Consider the following 23,369-nt stretch of genomic DNA (forward strand, 5'->3'; position numbering starts at 1 on the left):
ATTTTTAAACAATGTTTGCTGAACATATTATAACTCTACAATATCACTGTAGAAAATAAGAATCCTAGATCTTGTGTATTATTAGGACAAACAATTGGATTTATCTCAGGTCAGATGTTTTTTCCAACTGATCATGACTTTCAAGTTATAAATTCAACAAATAAATAGACTTCTGCCAAGTCTCTAAACATCACCTCTCTCTGAGACAACAGTTTTTATTTAAATTCTGTTTCATACCTGTCAGTGGGGTCTTCGAATATTTTCTGCAGCCCAGAGGAGAGGCTTCCACTGACATTTGGACTGGAGTTATGCTCAGTGAAGCGTCTTAGTTGCTGTTGTATTGGTGTAGGATTAGTCAGAGACTTGGTAATATCAGCAAGAACTCGAGGGAGAGGTCCCAATTTTGCCACGGTCGCCTGTAGGAAGGAATTTTCACCCTAATTGGATAATAAGCATTGCGACATCCACCAAGGATTGTTTTTGGGACAACGATGCCCATTGATGGAGGGGTGTAGGTTGGAGGGAAGGGTAGGTGTTTGCATATGGGAGTGGCAGGTTCATAATGCATTGTTATGGAGCAGCAGAACCATGGCGTCGAGATGAATGGAGGAGGCGAAACAAGGTGCAGCAGACATCGAGGAAAGAAAGGAAATAGAAATTAGGATTATGCAAATAAAAATTAAAAGACATGCTCAAAACAACCAAACTATTGCCATTCCAACTAAAATAGGCATGCAAAGCAAACTAAATCTTTGGAAGGCTAGTAGATCAAGGTGGGGGAGGGTAGGGGAAGAACCAAACACCTTCTAACCAAAGGACTTCAAGACCAGAGGATCGGCTAGTGTGATGAAACTTCCAAAGAAAAGGCATCATGTGAGAAAAGAAATGCATGCCAACATACAGGAAGGTGTTGCATTCAGGGGTCTGGAGCACTGCAGGGAACACAGATGATATACTGCCATCTACTATCCCATTTCCTTTAGGGAACTCTGACCTATTGTCAACTGGGTTTGCATCAGCAAGACAATCTTTTTTTAAACAGAAAAAGCAGGTAAACTCTGTGAGATATGTCTAGATTTACCCTTGGTTTCCAGGACTAAACACAGATTAAAAAGGACAAAGCATGTTTACATAGCAAAGCCTGTTGAAAGGACCTCAGCCCAAAATCAACCAGGCCTATTTCACAAGATTACTGTATCCGCATCCCACCGATGCAGTTATTCAACAAAGAGTAACTTTTTAGTATTGGATTTATCCATCTCAATCATTTTTTTCTTTGGGGGAATTCTTATTCTTATGGAGTCCTTTGGGACCCTTCAACTCTAGGGCAGTTCTACAAGACTGCCTCTGGGTCTCCTTTGTCTTCTCAACAACCAAGTCTCTTCAACTCTGCTCCAATGGGTAGAATGGGCACTCAAACGCCACCTCAAGAATAGCCTTTATCTGCTCAACTTTCTTGAGCCATGATTTGTATTCAAGGAATTTACCTCAGCATAGCTGCAACTCAAAATCTAGCTAGTATTCCTACAAGTGAAGAAGGGGCCCTCAAGAATAAAAGTTTACTATTTTACAAATGGTAGGACACCCTACCATTCCTACGTTGCCTCAGGAAAGTGGTCTTTATTAATAGGTTTTACTCCCCTCACCCATTTTATCGGTACAACATTTTTAAGGATTATAGGAAAGTGGAGGAAAACAAATACATTCTTATCACAAAAAAATAACTTTGCTTTTGAAGTTATTCTAACATACCACCACACCTATTTATGAAGTACCTGTAGCAAACAAAAACATCAATAAATAATTATTGTGATAAACCTAGCCAGAGGCTAAGACTACTTTCCATTATAAATTCGATTCCTCTTTGAAAAATTCCAGAAGGAAGCAAATGATTGGCATGGTATGTATTTAGTTACTAATATGGTATATAACAAGATTCTTAGCTTATACTCAGAAAATAAATGATTAAAAATAGTATTTTCTGTTTTTAAAATTCACATCTGTAGAGAAAGAAAACATCAGGATTTTCAGATCCCATGCAACTCCCTAGTACTAATAGTTACATTGAACCCTCTGACTTGCAGAATAAAAAAAAAAAAAAAAAATCTCATGAGTTAAACCACTTAAACATAATAGTCTCAATATTTTTCCAAGTCCACACTTTTGTTAGGATTATTATGAGGTTTTATCTCATCCTGCTTATACATGAATAAACCTGCGTATGGCAATATTTGATGTTAGTTTCCAGGCAAGGTTTTAGACATGCTATATATAATGTTATATACATATATGTATGTATTTATAGAAATATATACTCCATTAATTCAGCTAATTTCTTAAAAATATATGTGAATAATCTCATGGCTTTCTAGAAGTTCCTGGTTTGGAGGGCACGTATTTGATGCAGAATTGATAGCTATTTACTCCCAGACTTCTAGCACAAAAGGTCGTTTTCGACTAGCAGGAAGCGTGAAGGCTGTCACTCTGTGGATACTTTCCAGAATCCAGGTACATTAACGTTCTCTATCTCCCATCTCCCATTATGCTTCCTGCCTACTTTACCTTATCAAGTTGGGAAACTACTTCCCACAGTAAGGAATGCAAAACTGAAAGCTCTCGGCCCAGATCAATGTAACCATCAAAGCCTGGCGTGTTCGAGATGGTGTCCGGATTAGAGATCTCCAAAAGAAAGCGCTTCATTCCACCCCATTCATGTTCTAAAAAATCATTCATGAATGCCATGTATTCTTCTTTGTTACCAAATCTGAAGTAGAGGGAGAGAAAATGAGAAAGGACATATTCAGGAAAAGAGATGTCTGAGTTGACTTTACACTGAGCTTTAAATTTTTTATTTTTATTTTGGGGAGGTAAGTGACTAATTTATAATCTGCTAAGTGATAAATGCTAAAACATACTTTCCTAATACTGATGTAACAATCAAATACTTTGCATAGCCTTCTAGTCTCTGTTGGCGAAAGCTAACTCTCTTTCTTCTGGTATCTAGAGCTCTCTGTAAATAACCTTCGTTTGCCTACCACATGCTCATCGGTACAAACCTTCAATATTGCTAGCTTCTTCAGAGTCTCCTGAATACATGCCGCTTCTCCAAGCCTGTGTGCACTGCATGCTATTTATTTTTGCTAGAGAAGAACCTCTCTTCTTTGCCCATCTAAATTCTAGGTATCTTCAGCCCAGAACATTTCTTTCAAAATAAGCTAGAAGTAATTTTTAGCAGAATTAGCTCAAATATGGGAAAATATGTCTATTTCTGTGCTGCTGTAAATATAGGGTACACAAAGTTAAAATAGTACACTTCCAAAAAGCCAATATTTACACTAGAAAACAATCTGTCTCATTGAAGTTCCACTTTCTTCCTTCAATACGCTGCTAATAGAGAATCTTGTCTTTTTTGGAAACAATGAAAAGTGGCAAGAAAAGAGTGTGAGTGGACACACTCTACCACCCAAACATAGCTGCTGTTTACATGTGAGTGCATTTCCTCCCCAATGGTTTTCTAACTCCCTTTTTAAAAAATTTTAAACCTATATAAAAGTTGAAAGAATATACAACAAACAACCATATGCCATTCCTCTACATTAACCCACTGCTAACATTTTGCCAAGTTTGCTTTCACTTTCTCTCTACATACTTTTTTTTTTTTTTTTTTTTGCTGAACCATTTTAAACTAAGTTGCAGACATAAACTCTAAATACATTAGCACTCATTTCTTCAGAATAAGGAACATCTCTTACATAAACCAATGCTATTATCATGCTAAAACTTTTAAATCATCTTATATATAGTCCACATTTAATTGTCCCCAAAATGACTTATAGATTTTCTTTTTCCCAGTTCAGATCCAGTTAAGATTCAAGCATTGCAGTCTTTTAAAATCTAGAATAGTCCCTCTCCATCTTTTCAATTTTTCATGACATTGACTTTTTTCTTTGAAGGGGCCAGGCCAATTGTCTTAGATTGTGTAACCACTGAGTTTGTCAGATGGTTTCTCCTAATGTTTTATATTTTAGTTTTTGTATTAACATATTTCTGGAATAGCAGCATATGTATCTTCTAGTATCCTTTTTCTTTTTTGCTAAAGTTTTGAATAGCACTTTCCATATAGTATAATTGTATCTGCATCATTTTCCGTATTATTGGACATTTTTGGTGAACACTGCAAATATTCTACTGAATGCATGTACCATAGGTTACTGAACCATTCCTCTGTAAAGTGAATATTAAGCTGTTTCTTCTTTCTTCTATGTTGAATACCACTACGACGAAAATCTTGTAATACGAGTGACGAGGCTCCCCACCCCCATCCAAATTTTAGGTGTCACGTATTTTTTTTAAACAATGTTTTTAAAAGTGCTTATAGCAGTGACACCTACTTGGCAAAGTTAGCCAGGTTCTGAATGACCTTGGCAATTAGAGTCAGAGTCCGAGACGTGCGGTCATCAGGATACTCCTGCATCAGGTTGAAAAGACTGGGAGACATAATGGCTGGGCACAGAAAACGCAGAAATAACGAGGCACTGATGAGCCGCTCGCTGATGTCCTGCTTGCCACGGTTCAGGCACTGCTGCTTCCATGACGCAAACACTTCTTTCAACTCACGAGGGAAAACACTGGGGAAGGAAAAAAGATCAAAACCTCTAAATACAAAAGTACCATAACCCAAGAAGACACAAGTGATCCCATCTGGCCCAACACACCTGCTCTAGAGCCAGGCTAAGAGGAGAGCCTAGTGGAGAGAATTCTGCCTGATTCATGGCTTCGAGTTGGTGGAAAATTCACGGAAGCCCAGATGGAGACTGGAAACCCACAGCCATAAAACTCAGGGATTAGTGTAAATTTAGTCTTGCAACGTAGGAAAATGGCATGAGGCTCCTGACTGAACCATCTGGTTTAATAGAGCTTACCATAATCTCTCTAAAGAGTGTTCTTCAAAACTTCCAAAATCTCACCAATTGCAGGGGTTGGAGCGATGATCAAAAATCATTAACACAACTAACACTGGTAAACACTTCAGAAAGCCATTGAAATACTTTGGGAATTAGAGGACGTGGTGCTCCTATTCTGGGGAAATATTATATTTATGTAGATAGTTCACAGGTGCTTCTGCTTACAGTGGAGGTTTGGACTTCAGAGGGGACTATATTAGGGAAACTTTCCATCTTCCCCCTAAGCCCTTTCTCTGGGTGGGAGATACTACAGTTGACACTGTGATGACTTTTACATGGAAAAACTGAAGTTCCACGAGCAGAGGCTGAGGCACTGACACCTGCTCACCAGTACGAGTTGATGATCTTGCAGAAAGCCAGCTCACAGCACATTTTCAGGTTGCTCTGATGCTCTATCAGTTCACTAGAGGAACACCTGCTGGGCTCCACCTCACAGTTCTCATCTGACTCGTAAAGAGCTTTGATGAACTCCCCTGTTTGAAGAGAGAAGGTGACAGGTAGTGTAACTATGAACAGCATCTTCCTGAACAGAATAAAAGGATTTAGGATTTCTGTCCTAAAATGTATAACGGGAATTTCTTTCTGAGACCTGACATGGAGGGCATGAAGGATTGTTGCTGCTTTAGACCCCAAGGGTTACCACCTCCCATATATGATGTTTATCTTCCTCATCTTGGAAGCAGAAAACCTGCAATCGCTAACCTCACCATCGTGGTATTTATAAAAATAATAATAATGATCATACTTTCAACAATGATACAGCTTTAAATCTTTTACCTGAAACCACAAATTCTTTATTTTTGAGGTGGGGGGGCAGAGAGAGAGGGAGACACAGAATCTGAAGCAGGATCCAGGCTCTGATGTCAGCACAGAGGCTGACGCGGGACTCGAACTCACGGACCGCGAGATCATGACCTGAGCCAAAGTCAGAGGCTTAACGTCCGACTGAGCCACCCAAGTGCTCCACAAATATATTTAATTAGCAGGAACTCGTTATTTGTTATAAGGCTGCTCTACCAGGATGAATAATGTTGTTATTATTTTAGAAGAAAAAAGAACCCACGCTTTGACTGAATACCCACCTAAGGTGTTAGTGCTAATGCTGGTGTCAAACATAGATTTGAGTAAGGGTGTCTAGGCTTACCTCTTGTAAAGGGGATAGTCATTCAACATAGTAGAAAAAAATGTAGCAGACATTTCTTCATAGAAGCTTAGAAGCACTGTTTATATATCCCATCCTCTATAGGATATAGATTGTTCATTCCCTGAACGAACAAATCCTTTCCTTACTTGTTTATCCTCCACTATACACCATACCTTGTGTATGTTCTAGTGTTCTGTGTTTCACAATGTTTTGTGCTCTTTGTTCACATGTCTGTCTCACGTTCACACCTCTAGGATGAATAGCCTTGGAGGTCAGGGCCAGCTTCTATTCATGTTTGAATCTCCAGCCTACCAAATAGCTCTCAAAGCATTGCAGATGTTCAATAAATATTTATCAGAAATGATAGCATATATTCTTGTTTTTTTTAATGTTTGTTTATTTTCGAGAGAGAAAGAGTGTGAGCAGGGGAGGGGCAAAAGGAGAGGGAGACAGAGGATCCGAAGAGGGCCTGGCACTGACAGCAGTGAGCCCGATGTGGGGCTCAAACTCATGAACTGCAAGATCATGACCAGAGCCAAAGTCTGACACTCAACCGACTGAGCCACCCAGACACCCTTATTCTTGGGTTTTTACAGGTCTTTATGACAAAGGAGTAGATCTTGCAAAGATCCTTTCAAATCTGCTCATATCATTCAAAGTTCAGGCTAGTTATAATAGATTTCATGGACATGAACAAAAACTTCTGCAAAATTAATTAGCAGTAGCATCATGAGGAGTATTTTCTATCAAAAGGGTAAGTAGTGAGGCAAGTGAAGATTTAAAAAGTAGCTATAATAGAGGATGGGAAATGATTATTTGGAAGAAAATGTTTGGAGAATAGGAAATTAGTAGATCAAAAAGTAAAGGCTTTGGAATCAGACAGACCTAAGGTCAAATCACTTAATTACTGGGGAGCCTTGAGAAGTCATTTAAAAGTCTGAGTTTCAGCTGCCTTATTAATAAAATGGCGTCAATAACTCCCACCCTTACAGATCTGTGGCGAGGATCAGAAATAATGCATGAATAGAAAAGTATCCAATATGGTGCATGGCACTTAGTAGGGGCTCTAGACATGCAATTTAAAAATAATTTTTCATAAAGTGAAAACACCCAAAAATATTTATAAATTCTCACAAGATTTGTATGTGACATGTTCTCAATGTCCCCTATACTATGTGCTTCCACACAATTTACCTCATTTAAAGAACACCTAAATTTACTCTACTACAAAGCTGTAATCATCCAGACAGTATGGTATTGGCACAAAAACAGACACATAGACCAATGGAATAGAGAACCCAGAATTGGACCCACAAATGGGTGGCCAACTAATTTTTGACAAAACAGGAAAGAGTATCGAATGGGAAAAAGACAGTCATTAGCAAATGGTGCTGGGAGAACTGGATAGCAACATGCAGAAGAATGAAACTAGACCACTTTCTTGCACCATACACAAAAATAAACTCAAAATGGACGAAAGAGCTAAATGTGAGACAGGAAACCATCAAAACACTAGAGGAGAAAACAGGCAACAACCACTTTGACCTCAGCTGCAGCAATTTCTTGCTTGACACGTTTCCAAAGGCAAGGGAAATAAAAGCAAAAATGAACTACTGGGACCTCATCAAGATAAAAAGCTTCTGCACTGCAAAGGAAACAATCAACAAAACTAAAAGGCAACCGATGGAATGGGAAAAGATATTTGCAAATGACATATCGGATAAAGGATTAATATCCAAAATCTATAAAGAATTTACCAAACTCAACACCCGAAAAACAAATAATCCAGTGAAGAAATGGGCAGAAGACACGAATAGACACTTTTCTAAAGAAAACATCTAGATGGTCAACAGACACATGAAAAGATGCCCAACATCACTTATCATCAGGGAAATACAAATCAAAACCACACTGAGATACCACCTCACACCCGTCAGAATGGCTAACATTAACAGCTCAGGCAACAACAGATGCTGGCGAGGATGTAGAGAAACGGGAACCCTGTTGCACTGTTGGTGGGAATGCAAACTGGTGCAGTCACTCTGGAAAACAGTGTGGAGGTTCCTTAAAAAATGAAAATAGATCTACCCTATGACCCAGCAATAGCACTGCCAGGAATTTACCTGAAGGATACAGGAGTGCTGATGCATAGGGCCATATGTACCCCAATGTTTATAGCAGTGCTTTCAACAGTAGCCAAATTCTGGAAAGAGCCTAAATGTCCATCAACTGATGAAAGGATAAAGATGACGTGGTTTAGATGTACAATGGAATACTACTTGGCAATGAGAAAGAATGAAATCCTGCCATTTGCAGCAACATGGATGGAACTGGAGAGTATTATGTTAAGTGAGGTAAGTCAGTCAGAGAAAGACAGATATCATATGTTTTCACTCATATGTGGAACTTGAGAAACTTAACAGAAGACCATGGGGGAAGGGAAGGGGAAAAAAATAGTTTCAAACAGAGAGGGTGGGAAGCAAGCCATAAGAGACTCTTAAATACAGAGAACAATCTGACAGTTGGGAGGTGGGAGAGAGGGGAAAATGGGTGATGGGCATTGAAGAGGGCACTTGTTGGGATGAGCACTGAGTGTTTTACGTAAGTGTTGAATCACGGGAATCTACCCCCAAAACCAAGAGCACACTATATACACTGTATGTTAGCCAAGTTGACGATAAATTATATTAAAAAAGAGCAGCTAAATTTAAAACTAAGTCATCAATGTCAAATATTCCACATAAAAGTTGGCCCACCTCTAAATTTATACCATTAATATTCTGTTTAGTGAGTTCTTTAAGGCTATATCTAGTTTAGGGAAACAATACTAATATTAATGAATCATTGATAAACTTTAAGAATTATTTTTTACTCTCCAAGAAAAGAGCCAAATAAATAATACCAGGGTCCAGAAGTAAATCAGTTGTCTAGGGGTGCCTGGGTGGCTCAGTTGGTTGAGCGTCTGATCCTCAGTTTCAGCTCAGGTCATGATCTCACATTTCATGAGTTCGAGCCCCACATCGGGCCCTAAGCTGACATCACGGAGCCTGCTTGGGTTTCTCTCTCCTCTGTCTCTGCCCCTCCCCTGCTTGTGCTGTCTCTGTCTCTCTCAAAGTAAATAAAATCAATTGTCTAAAGATTTTTTTTACCTGATTATGATATATTTAAAGTCCTCCCAAACTGAGAAAATTATTTTCACCTTTGAAACTATAACCTGTCTGATAATGTGGAAAACTCCACACTGAAAGGCAAACCTTTTATAGATTTGCACCTAGAAGCTGCTTACCTGATCAAAAATTATTGAGATAGATTCAGTAATCCATTTGCATTTGCTCACTTGTCTTTGAAAAAGATCAGAGCCAAAGGGGTGCTTACTATATTGTTTAAATGTGACTTTGTACCTAGAACGTTCTATGGCGTGTTTTCTACGTAAATCATTAACTCATTACTATCTAGCATCCAAATTGTGTATAAATAAGTCAGTAGGTATGGCCATATCATTGCTAAAATAAAATTTGCCTCTGTCACCAAGGGTGGAAATCAGGGGCTTTTCTGTATCTCATAGATGGTATTTCTGTGTGTCACAGGGTATCAACATGCAATCTGATTTTAGTCAGAAAGGTAAAAGGTGTTAACGGGAGGAAGCTTTAAGTCAAGTCTAACTGAGCCACCTCAGTTATGTCTGTGCAGTACATAATAATGCCTTAATCAAGATAAATACATATTATATAATATGACTGGTAACTTTTACCTGAGTTTTCTGAGAATTCTTCAGGCAGTCTGGAAAGAACATCTATTTTTTTGCCCAACGTGTATGAAATATAACTGAACTTTAATTATTCTGAGTGCTCAGCTGTCCTTATTAATTTAATTTTTTGGTTTACGGAGACTTCACTGTGAAGCCTTTTTCTTTGATACTTACTGAAGGATTAGAGGCTCCTGCCGTAGTAAGTACAGTCTTGTATGACAAAAATAATTCAATCTTTATAAGGTAACTGAAAATTTTGCAGTTCTTCAGGATTACTATTTGAAAATTCACTTATTACTATGTCAAACCATATAAAATAAGTCTGAATTTACACTGGCTCCAAGACAGATACTCTGTAAGTTGTTTTCAAAAGGCAGTTTCTGTTATAAAAGTAAAATATAGCAGAAAAATCAGCCATTGAGAGTCTAAGATATAAAGGCTAACTAGAACTGTGGGCAGTTAAGTGGGAAGAAGACAGGAGAATCTCTGCCCTGAAGAAGCTTACCCATTAATTTTGTTTACGCGCTTGGAAGCGGCAGCTATTTTCACTGCCCTGGTCCTTGCTCTTGGAAGAGATCTTTGTGGGGTTATGTGAATTTGTTCCCATGCTCACTGAATTTTCATGTCTCATTTAGCCCATCAACTAATTATTCACAGTCCTATCAAAGTACTTGCATCTACTTTTCACTTTGGAAATTATTTATTTGGAAATCCTGTATAGTACACTGAATGGCAGAATACAGATATTTGATTTTTAAGAGGTAGGTGGTCTACACATAATTTACCCCTATGTCCATATAATGGAGACTACGTATGGTTGAGATGCTTCATCATTGCCTTTTAGAAGGCAATACAAATCACTGAAGGAAGCCATGAGATATACTTTCTGATATGACTGTAAAAAGCTCTTTATGTGAGACTATGAATCTCTGTAACTTTCGTATCAATGAAAATCCATATTCACTATTCTTGTAAATTCCCACTAGATCTTAAACTAAAGCACATAACTTAGAGAAAAGAATATGAAGACAGGACACAGGAAGAGAAATAATTTACTTCTGCAGAGTAGGAACTAATGGCTACTATAGTGAGTCTACTTCTTGTAAGCACGATGGTCCTATTTCTTGAGCAGTCATTCACATTTTACCCTGTACAACCCAGTTCCTGTCCTCCTGATGGCAGTCCCAGCCACCACTAGTGAAGTTACCGAATGCAATAGCCATTTTTTCTTTCTTAACCTCTACCTTCCTCAATCTCTTGAGGATGTTGATGCTTTCATTTCTTTTGGTGTCTAGGACTCAGGATTTTCCTGGTTTTCCTGCTTTGTGTGCATGTGCGCACGCATGATTTTTCTTTGTGATCACTTTCCTGATTCCTCCTCTTCCTTCCATCTATATCACAAGCCTAGGTGCACTGTAAGACCTGTCTCTGGCCCAGTCTCTTTCTGCTCTTGTAATCTTGTAGCTTCATTTATCCCTCCACATGGGTAACTCGGTCCTAAATTTCCAGGAGACACCTAGGCAAATGTCTTGAGATTTCTTACCTAGAACCCCTGGGATTTCCTATTAGAACTTCAAATTGAATACCCATGAAGTGGAAATATCATTTTCCATCTTTCAAGCCTACTACTTCTGTGTTCTTTACCTCTGTTGAGAACCTCATCATCCTTCTCGTAACCAAGGCCCAATATTCATTGTAATAACTGGTCTCCACCCCCGACCCTGGCATATTCTCACAAATTGAAGTTGCCAGGTCCCATCAGCTCAACTTCTTGAATATTTCTCAGATCCAGCTTACCTCTTACCCTTGGTGATCACATCAATCAGAGGCTCTTGGTTTCTTACCCTCCTTCTTACAATGGCTTCTTCCCTGGTCTCTGTTTTCAGTTGCTTTCTTCACCAACCCATTTTAATCACTTTGTTAAACTGATTCTATTGAAAACAGCCTGCTCAAAACCTGCAGTGGCTCACCAGTGATTACTGTTAAAATCTAAACCCCTCAGCTTGGCATTCAACGCTCTCAACAATTTGGTTCTAATTGTTTTTCTTCTTTGTTGTTGTTGACTTGTCTTTTTCATTTCATTTTTTAGCTAATTGGTTTTATTTCATACGTGCCTGGCTCTCTCATACTGCTATGCCTTTTTATCAGTATGGTTCTTTCCCTATGCCAATCCCTACCACTTCCCTTGTCCAATATCTATTTTTATTTAACCTTTCTGCCTTTCAAGCTACACACACATTGTTTATGTATCTTACATGGGAAATTCCATAATCCCATCAGCTAGAATAATTTCTTTAATTCTTTGAAAAAGCACAGGATCTCTCGCACTCTCTTTCTCTCTTTGGCTATAGGGATATCCTTATCTTTCTTATCTCCCTATCTTATAAAATCCTTGAGGGCAAAAATCTATCCATTCATTCAACATAACTGTCTAACCTTCATAATCACATGTGACTACTGAGCACTTGAAATGTGGCTAGTGCAAACTGGAATGTGTAATAAATGCGAAATACACACTAAAGTTTGAAGAGCTAGTATGAAAAAAAAGTAAACTACCTCACTAATAACTTTTATTTTGATAGCTTGCTAAATACTATTTGGATATAATGGGTTAACTATAATATCAATAAAATTAATTTTGCCTGTTTCTCCTTACCCTTTTAAAAACACTGCGACCACTAAGAAATTTAAATTACATACGACTCACATTATGTTTCCATACGATGGTGCTGCTCTACATTCTGTGGGAAGTACTGGGGATATGGAGAGAAAAGAAATTGTTCTTCAAGAAACTCACATCTGCCTTATCATGATGTATATCACTCAGCCCAGTGCCTTACTCTGGAGGTTAACTGTGTGAATTTCAAGACCAGATCTGGAATTCTAGGTGAGTAGCCTAGTCAGCAAGAACTACTAACTGGGCAAAATTTAGTAATTGTTAAAAATTCTGGAGATCTTGAAGGCAAAACTTGGGAGCTGTGGGAACTGGTAAGAGTTTTTTCACTTTCAATGCATGATAACAAATGTTAACACTTTCAAGAATTACATAACCTATTTATATCATAATGTAAATAACCAACACTTTGGGGGAAACAGGTGCCCCCAGATCTAGTAGTGACATTACTCATAGTGTGTATCTCAGCATCAGGAACATGAGCGCTTGGGAGAAGCAGCATATACTGATGGGCTTTCTCTTTCTGTACATTTATTGTAATAAACCAACGTGCAATAAACCAGTAGTACTGGTGAGTAGTGCAGAGGCTTACAGCTGAAACTCAAACTTTAACACTCTAGTCAGCTAGGATTTAGTAACCTGCTGAATTTGAGTTCAATCTGTTTGTCCTACGAGGGTGAAAAAACAAAATTGAAAGGCAAAGAAAGCAATGTTTTGCTTCTCCATACCCAATGCGTCATGAAGATACTGTTGTCCCACCAACTTGAGGTATTCCTCAATGGATTTGGTGGCAATGGTGTTCTCTCTGAAGATCAAGACATCATGCTCTCCACAGCGATCCACCTCAGACATCACCAAGTCGGTCAGAAAATCCTGGTGGAATAATGTTCAGTCAGGCACAAAGCAACCGAATAAATAATATATGTTAGAAGAAACCGATGAAATATCAGACATCCTGGAAATGCTGCTTTAACACTAAAGGTGCCTGATTCATTTGTACGAAAAAAAGTCAGCCAGGATAAAAGCTTAGGTACCACCAGCTCTAAGTTTAAAATTCCTTCAAAGGTTTTCCATTACACTTTAGATAAAGACCATACTTTTGCATGTGGCCTACGAGTCTCTACATTTTCTGGCTTCTGTCTACCTTCCCAACCTCCTCATATACCATTCTCATTCTCTGCATTCGTCCCAGTTTCAATGGGCTTTTTTTTTTTTAGGCCTTTGAATATATCAAGACCTTTTTAACACAAGATGCTATTTACCACAAAGCTTCTGGAAATGCTGTTCTCAGTTCTGCTTCACTCCCACCCTTGTTCCTGCCCCCAGGGGCATGGAGGTAATTCCTCAAATCCTTTGGATCCTAGTGTGTACATAATTTCCTCAATGAAGCCTTCTCTGACCAGCATCAGTCAGGTCCCGTATTCCCCATTCTTGTAGTGCCTATGTCTTTTTTTTTTTTTTTCCTCTGTACTTCTGACTGTAATCACACATTTATTTCTGTAAGTACTCAATTATTATCTGTTTTCCCCAGAAGACTATAAACCCCATGAGGCCAAAGACAGTGTGTATTTTTAGTCATCTCTAGATTTTCAGCATTTAATAGTTTCTGGTACATATTAGGTGTTCAATATATAATAGTTACAAATTGGTCCACAGTGTCAACACGGAATTTCTTAAACTTAGCACTTCAACTCATTTTCTAGGCTGATTACCTACCTACCTACCTATCTCCATCCATCCATCCATCCATCCATCCGTCCATCCATCCAGGAAAAAGGCATAAAGAGAAATAAAGTCCTTAAGAAATAACTGCTCCTTTTCCCAACAGTCCTAAAAATTAACTTGATGGGGGCACCTGAGTGGCTCAGTCCATTAAGCATCTGACTCTTGATTTCGTCTCAGGTCATGAGCTCACAGTTTGTGAGATTGAGCCCCATGTCGGGCTCTGGGTTGATAGTGCAGAGGCTGCTTGGGATTCTCTCACTTCTTCTGTCTCTGCCCCTCCCTCTCTCTCTCTCTCAAAATAAGTAAATAAACTCAAAAAAAATTAACTTGATGTAAAATTCAATGTTTACTGTTGTTCAGTTTAAATGTAACAACATCATGTATTTGTGATATATATGTATATATACATACAATGGATATAATATATCCATTGTATATTTCAAAGTCTCCAAAACCAAAAACAAAGGAAATATGCTGACTTACTTTTATTTTAAATTTAAGCATTTTGAACATTAATGGGATTTACTCTGGGGAAGCTCAACAAAGTGAGGGGTCACTATTAAAACTCATATACTAAGGAACAGGTGGAAAGTTATGGGGGTGAAGGTAACTTTCTTTATCTTGATTGTTGTGGTTTCCCGGGGTACATTATATGCAAAACTCATTGTATTTTCCACTTAAAATGGGTGTATTATATGTAAACTGTATCTCAATAAGGTTGTTGAAAAATATCCTACATACATATCCTTGAACCTCAAGTAATAGAAGAGCAGAATGAACAAATCCGTACAATTTCAAAGATGAGACTCAAAATTTCAATGACACCTGACCCCAAACCTGTAAGCTATTTGTAACACTAGAAAACTTAAAATTATTATCACAAAATTCAACTACAAAAATGATAATCAGTAGGAAGGCAGTTAGATAAGGGACTATTAATTGGATATATGGATATATTCTGATTTATATCAAGAAATCTTAAAAGCATTTAATTTAATTGTTTGGTTCTAAATAAATTATTCTAGCTGTGAAATCTTCTACATCTAAAATACGGTTTTACCATAATCCATTTGCATACAACATAATGGAGACTCAGGCTAGTGAATATGGCTCATAGAGATGGTAATTATCATAGTTCAGGCTGATCACAGAGTCTATCAGTTGGGTGGGTTTCTTCATATAATTAGTATATTCCTTTTTTTTTCCATCTTCCTCAATTTTTACTTCTATCCAGGATGAAGTTAGATAAAACTATCATGAAACATGGAATACTACTTGGCAATGAGAGAATGAAATATGACCTTTTGTAGCAACGTGGATAAAACTGGAGAGTGTTATGCTAAGTGAAATAAGTCATACAGAGAACGACAGATACATATGTTTTTACTCTTATGCAGATCCTGAGAAACTTAACAGAAGACCATGGGGGAGGGAAAGGAAAAAAAAAAAGTTAGAGAGGAAGAGAGCCAAACCATAAGAGACTCTTAAAAGCTGAGAATAAACTGAGGGTTGATGGGGGGTGGTAGGGAGGGGAGGGTGGGTGATGGGCATTGAGGAGGGCACCTATTGGGATGAGCACTGGGTGTTGTATGGAAACCAATTTGACAATAAATTTCATATTAAAAAAAAAAAACTGTCATCAAACAGCTACCAGTTAAATAATATCCCTTGGAAATACCAAGGGATTTTAATTCCATATAGACTCTTGCTGATGCCCACTATGCTTCTGGAATTCCTACTTCTGTGACTAGGGAATAGAGTCATCAGTTAATCTTAACTTAAAACATATTAGGTGGGGTGCCTGGGTGGCTCAGTTGGTTAAGCATCTGACTTTGGCTTAGGTCATGATCTCGCAATTCATGAGTTTGAGCCCCACGTCGGGATCTGTTCTGACAGCTCAGAGCCTGGAGCCTGCTTCGGATCCTGTGTCTCCCTCTCTCTCTGCCTCTTCCTTGCTCGCACTTTGTACCTCTCTCTCTCAAAAATAAATAAACATTAAAAAAAATATATAGTGAGGAGCAAAACCATCATACAGCACACTCTGGAACTAAAGATAATCTTGAACACACTGTGAGATTAGCACACCAATTCTACCATTTGTTCTGTCAGATAATAAGGAGCTAGCCCTGGTATCTATGTTTCGCGCAAATGGATTTTAAATAAATATCTGTTGGTGTCTCCATGTTACTTCTTTGTTTTATAATCCCCATCTTTTCTGCATGTGACAACTACTAATAGGTTTCCTTCCTACTTTTTTTTTTTTTATTTTTTTATTTTTTTTACTGATAGCAAAGCATACTTCTCCAATTTGGATCTCTATACCAAACATAGTATGGTTATTTGTTCATAAAATGTAGGGATGAGATTTTGGGTAATGTAACCCTCCTTTTCCACTTACCTTGGCTCTGCCGGTACTTTGAAGAATGTGCACTAAGGCACAAGCCAACTCCTCTTTATTTCTCACACTAATTACTGGTTCAAGGACAGAACACAGCATGGTGTAGTTGCTGGTGACAAATTCTGCAAATTCTTTGTATTGCTCCATAGGCAGAATGGTGATAGTTTGGAACCGCGATTTAATCCGAATAGAAGGTCCGCCTGTCTTTCCTTTGTTGGGCGTAGGGGTACTCACTGGGTACCACTTTTCTACAAACTGGCGACCAGTCACACTGGCAGTGGGAATGTTGACTAGCCCGACGTAATTATTCTTGTCTTTTTTTTTCTTTTTTTCCACATCTTTATAAATGTGAACTGTGATGCTATGAAGAGGTGGAAGGCTGTAGAATTCAAAATGTTCGCCCCAGAAAATATTATCTGCTTTGGTCTTGCTGGTTGTACGAGCAAAGAGGGTATCATCAAGGCACAGTTCACAGAAATATTTCTTTTTAGGGGCAAGGTCCTTGGCTTCAATGATCCATAAACGAAGAACATTTTCAGCTCGTCTGCAATTGTCCTATAAAAAAATAACAAGTTCGAAATCCCAGAAGAACAACATTTTCCTTTACAGGAGGTGATACTGACTATATACTTTATTAAGGGTGGTCATTAAATAATGAAAGGGATTGCTATCTCTTTGTTCAGGATAATAGCAAACTCTAAACAAGAAGATATCAGAATCTTAGCCTTATGTACTCAATTTACTTGGGTTAAAAAAATATCATGTAAGTTCTAATATAGCCAGCCTAGTGGCAACTGGCCTAGTTTCTGCAAATAAAAAAAGAGGCAGTTCAGAAACTAGTGTTCTAGTCCCATTTCTGTCGTGCACCAGCTTCGGACATGGGCATGTCACATAACTTCAGAGTCATTTTATTTTTAATGTTTATTTATTTTTGAGAGAGAGAGAAGCAGGCTCCAGGCTCTGATGTCAGCACAAAGCCCGACGTGCGGCTTGAACTCACGAATAGTGAGATCATGACCTGAGCCGAAATCAGACACTTAACCGACTGAGCCACCCAAGCGCCCCAACTTCGGAGTCTTCTTACCCATATTGGTAAAATCACAATAATATCTGCAATAAGATTATTTTGAGTATAACATGCGTAAAAGTAAATGTGCTTTAAAAGCACTATAAAAATTAAGGTATGATTGCTGCATTTACCTTCTATCTTACTGATTACAGAGTTACACATTTTTAGACACTCAAAGCCACTATTACCTTATTTGGTTGAACTGTCCTACGAAGGTTTTCCATCCACTTATCTCTCTCTGAAGCGGAGTTACAGCTGAAGCATTTACTTCCACTTAAGTAGGTAACCTTCAACATAAAAGATTAGAGAAAAGGAAACATAGGGCTTGCGGGCTGTGTTTTCATCATTGTATCATTTAAAAGTTTAGGAATCTGCTGTGAACCCAAATCATAATTCAGAAAACAGAAATGATATTTGGTAGCTCTGCGATGTCTATATTCTACACCTACATCCGCTTTTTGTCCTCGTATGTAGGTAGCATCCATATGCATTTCCAGGTAGGAGAACAAAGGCCATTGAGAATTTAGGTCAGGAACTTAAAACTGGCCTTCAGTTCAGAAATATCAAAATTAAAAACCTTCAGGCCACATCTTCAACACTTGTAAACAAATATGCTCGATTCTGAGTGAGTTAACAAAACAAGAGCTGAAAACACAAGAGAGCCACTAAAACAGCTTGTCAAATCTCTCAGGACTGCCTTCACTATAATATTACAAAACAGGTACTAAGTGAAAGTAAAAAGAGTTAGCACTGTTGAATTACTGTTTTTGGAACCCATTTCTTACTGACCACTGTTATCATTTTCCTTTAAAAATGAACTATGCTATCTATATACCTTAGCACCTAACACTGGGCCTGGTGTACAGCCTGTTGAACTGAGTTCCACAAATACAAAAAAATTCAATTGACTTCTGTAAAAAAGAACACCAATAAATGACCTGTTCAAATTGTTGAAGTGTGCTCACATATTAACTCAATCTAAGGTTATAACCCAGTGAAATCAGATCAGATTATGTGTACTGTTCAATATGGTAGCTAGTGAGCACCTGAAACGTAGCTAGTCCAAAATGAGATGTACTGTAAATGTAAAATACACATCAGCTTTTGAAGACTTAACTTAAAAAAAAAAAAGATGTAAAAAAGCTTATTGATAATTTTATATTAGTGACATGTTAAAACGGTGATATTTGGGTTTAATAAAATTTTGGATTACATATTTGGCTTGCATTATATTTCGTTGGGCTAGGGCAGGTCCAAAAGAACAGGAATCAAACACCTTTCAACTTCCACACCATCTATCATAAGATTCATCACTAGTTACTTAGTAAGTTCATGTTAATCAAATCATAACCCTAACAATTATACACACACACACACACACACACACACACACACACACACACACAGAGTTTTAAATTTTAAATTGCAAATGGCCAATAGTTTAGTTTAGGTGGGAGTTTACATTTAGTTTGGGAGGGACAAATTACCTTATAAAAAGTGATAGTCATAATTTGCTGGTGAAGGGCAATTAATTTATCCATTCAAGAATTTAGGCACCTGCAATGTGCCAGGGACTGGGCTATATGCAGGGGATTATAAAAATAAATAAGACATAGTCTCAGATCTCAAACCAACCATATTATGGTCAGAAAATTATGGTCTTGGTCAATCTCCTCAAAGAATCACTAAAGTTGGGGGCTTAAATTTTTAGGAGAAAGATATAACATGCTGGGTGATATCTTTATCAAAGACTGAAAAATTAAAATACTAGCTTAGTTATTGTTAGGCTTGTGACCTCTGCCAAGAACATACTAAGATCACATTTATTTTGAAGGCAGACTAGGCCAAAAGGAATGAGAAGCCATAATTAATAACTTTAATGACCAATGTAATTAGATTAATAGATTCCCAACCTTTTTCCTATAAGTAGGTAATTTTCAGCAACTGAGAGTCACTTAATGATGATCAAATCATCAATACCATAGTAATGAAATCACAAAATTACTGGAGAGAAAATCCGTTTGGTGTTTAATCACTCTTCCTTCTTTCTATGCTTTTTACCTCAAAGCAGAAATCTTGTCCAAGGATGCTACTATGGAGTGGTTTCACTGACACGGGCTCTCCTCTGCCAAGATCCAGACACTCTACTGCACTGCAAGGGCTCAGCAAGGACTCATGGGAACGTGACTCTTTTAGTTTAGGCAGACCACGAGCCCTAAAAGTAGAAAAAGATATTTTAGATAGCGTACTACATGGCCAACAGGAAAATGAAAGATGAATGCATGGGAGGCTGAAAACGAATACATAAATGCTTAAGGAAAAAATAAATAAGCAGCAAATGGACAGTTAATCCACAATAATAGTAACCATATTCGCATGGCACATATCAGCCACATATACATTTGGGTGTGCACACACATACACACTTGTTTTTCAATAAAGCACAAAAACATACTGTAATTTTATACCATTATCGAGGGAGTTCAAGAAGCTCCACTACCCACGTTGTTTTTATTCTCATGCCTATCTTGGAGAAATACATACTACTCAACTGGCTTATGTATTCTTTTTTCATGCAAAAGTATTATCAAAAGACATGTTTCATTTCTTTTCTTTCTTTCTTCTTCTTCTTTTTTTTTTTTTTTTTTTCCACGCTATAGCTTGAACCTCTTCTATCCTTGACAAAACAGTAGTGGCTGAATCCTCATTCTGTTTCTTGCTGCTTTGGCAGAATAAACACACTCATACACAGTCAAAGCCAAACTTTTCAGCACAAGACCCTGCCTTTCAAAAGATCTGATTTCCATCTCAATATGGAATTCTTTTCTGGCAAGCATTTGGTCATATCCATGCTTTACTGTATAAACATGAATAAAGAATAAAATGCCTTGAAGAAACCTCCCACCCTCAAAAGAAATGTTCAAACACTCATATAGAAGAACAAATCTTTGTCAACACCATTCAGGCATCCTGGCTGATTCTGTTTCTTGGTTGTTTAAAGACGAATGCTGTGAATGATTCTGGCCATGACAGTAGCTAGTCCCTTGCTGCCTTCTCTTTGGAAGAATTAATGAAGTCAAGCAATAAAAGCGAAATATTCTTGGATCCAGAACTGGAAAGCCAAGCAGTTTTACTCAATAATTACAGAATTTATTGACTAAAACACCCAGAACTAAATACATATATTTAAGTAGAAGTAACCCAGTCAAAAAGAAATGCCTGTGTAAAGACATTTGTTTTTGTAAAACAGTAAATAAGGAGCTTTATTTATTTCCTTGAAATGGCTATGTTAACATTATTCTAACATTGTTTAATCAAACTCCATATAGTAAGAATCATCCTAAGCGGTAAGAATTTGAGTCCATTCTTAGGTCCACACACATAAAAAAAAAAAATAACAACTGCCATTTAATGTTTATAAAGAAAAACATGTGCTCTGATACTCAGCAGCCTTTCTAAGGTCAAAAAGTCAATATTTATATTTCCCATTAATAAAACGTACACAAAACACGTACAAAAGGGACAAATGCCACTTACTGTTTTGTACATAAAAATATAACAAGGTAACATTTATTTCCTTTTGTTCTATTGGATAAAACAATAACTTATATACTACAAACACAGCCATCAACTATAAATAACTAAAGGCTAAAAAAATTTATTTTAATAGAGTTACCGTATAACCATCCCCAGTACATTTCATAGGAGCCGATTACAGGATACTGTAACGTTTTTTAAAAACACGTATAAAACAGTAATCCCAGCCCATTTTTCCCAGGAGAAGTTGTTTGGAAGGGAACAGTCTCTCATGCTCTGGGAATGAGCCTCCCGATAGGAGAGATTAAGGTATATTTTAAATAGAAGGCGGTATGACAAAAGGCTCGCTTTCATTTTGAAAGCTCTCAAGGAAAATATTCTAAAACATAAACTAATTTTATTTTAAACAAAATAAACGCCTACCTACATGAAGCAATTGTACAGCCACCTGGCAGTGCAACCCCAAATCATAGCGGGGCTACGTGTCACGGTGTAGCAAGTCACTTTCTGAACTGTGTCTTCGTTTAGAAGACAAGAACCAACAGGAGAGAGGTTCCCTGCTGCCTTCTGCTACTGATAACATCTCTGGATAAACGCTTTCCAAGTGTCAAGGCTTTCAAGGCTCCAACAGAAGTAGAACAGAAACACAAACAAGGGAACAAGAAGTCATCTTCCCGAACAGGCAGCAGGATAGGTAATATTCCTTCTTCTCTTGCTCAGGCTGCATCCGGCCCCTCAGGTAACACAAACAAGGTTCTGGGCTCCAGGCTGGGCCTGTTGCCATGGTGCTCCACCTATCCGGAGAGTAGGGCTGGGAGGCAGCAGGGAGAGGCTGTGGTTTGAAGGACTCAGGAGCTCGCTCTGCGAATATGACCATCTTAAGACAGAAAGGAAGGAACAGCAACGTCCCTGCTCATTTCCATTAACAGTTTCTCAAAGTCAAAAGCTGTAGGAAAAAAACCATAGGCAACTGTGGGGGCGGAGGAGAATCTCTTAACTCAGGGGCGAATCTCAGCTTTAGCTTGCTTCTCTGTGATTCCCTGCCCTCAGCAGAAGGCATTTGCTACATCCCGCCTTGCAAGCACAACCTTGCTCGCACCTCTGTTCTATTTCCTTTGCAGTGTTCACCCTAGTTTAATGTTCCTAGGTATTATCTTATATTAACTTATCTGGATTACACCGTTTTTTTTTAAAGAGAAAATTGGATGAAATTCCTATTCACCGTATTTCCAATGCTAAACGGATTTCATTTCGAAACCCAGGTTTAACTTCCAAATGCAGCCATCAACAGATATTACAACCAAGACGTCTGGAATTAGAATTCAAAACTCCTCCTACTTATTGAAATTTCATCATTAATACTTAGTTCAGAATCCCCTATTGTTCAGCATGTATGTACGTGTGTGCACACCCACACACCCATGAAGTGAACACCAAAGTCACTAGCATGCTCTACATTACTACTCAATAAATAAACAAGCCCTTCCTGTATTGGGAAAAAGTATCTCTGAGAAGACAGAATTCCCAGGGAAGCAGGATTACAGTAAACAGGAAGGTCAAGCAGCCTGGGAATGGCTTGAGGTTGGGGAGAGGTATTATCTGGGCAAATATTTCTATGTAACAGCATTAGGAACTCAAGTCCCCTCTAAATCATGTTTACCTCCTGTGCCTTCATGTGAATTGATTTTGCTTAGATCTGCTTACTAGAGAGTTTTATCAGCTCTGTCTGTATGGCACTACAGTTTACTTTTCTAATGTTAAGTAGAATGTGGATTTATTGAGAGAATAATATGAGTTTAAAACAGTTTTTTCCAGTCCAGTCTGCCAATGACCTTCACCAAGGAACCTAGCCTTGAAAGTGGACCTTGTGAATCCCTTGACTCCTAGACAGGGTTCTCTTCTCAGCACCTGCACCTCTAACTCCAACCCCCACCATTCCAAACATTATGCAAGAATAATTCAGGGTGCCAACATAATTGTTTCCTGGCTTAATTGGGAAACTGCTTTCCAGAAGCAATTTTACTTCCAATTAAGGAATACCATATTCTTTACATTTTATTTTAAGGCCAGCAGACCACCTTGATTTCTATGTAAATTCCAAGGCCTCTAG

The 23,369-nt window shown here is 38.0% G+C and overlaps 1 protein-coding gene across 11 annotated transcripts in view; it reads right to left on the minus strand.

Annotated features, from left to right (window-relative positions):
- RASAL2 (RAS protein activator like 2) overlaps positions 1–23,369 on the minus strand; it is a 362,757-nt gene that overhangs the window by 27,943 nt on the left and 311,445 nt on the right. For 8 of the 11 annotated variants that reach the window (XM_045452780.1, XM_045452783.1, XM_045452781.1 and 5 more), the window contains 8 exons: positions 19,784–19,937; positions 17,911–18,009; positions 16,654–17,208; positions 13,259–13,403; positions 5,293–5,437; positions 4,392–4,628; positions 2,563–2,764; positions 238–437 (listed from right to left, as the gene is read on the minus strand). In XM_045452780.1, coding sequence (XP_045308736.1) covers positions 238–437; positions 2,563–2,764; positions 4,392–4,628; positions 5,293–5,437; positions 13,259–13,403; positions 16,654–17,208; positions 17,911–18,009; positions 19,784–19,937 — 1,737 coding nt within the window. The remainder of the gene's footprint in view (positions 1–237; positions 438–2,562; positions 2,765–4,391; positions 4,629–5,292; positions 5,438–13,258; positions 13,404–16,653; positions 17,209–17,910; positions 18,010–19,783; positions 19,938–23,369) is intronic. The other 3 variants (XM_045452784.1, XM_045452778.1, XM_045452779.1) reach the window with 1 other exon arrangement.

The sequence above is a fragment of the Leopardus geoffroyi genome, chromosome C3 (assembly GCF_018350155.1).
Source record: "Leopardus geoffroyi isolate Oge1 chromosome C3, O.geoffroyi_Oge1_pat1.0, whole genome shotgun sequence".
Lineage (NCBI taxonomy): Eukaryota > Metazoa > Chordata > Mammalia > Carnivora > Felidae > Leopardus > Leopardus geoffroyi.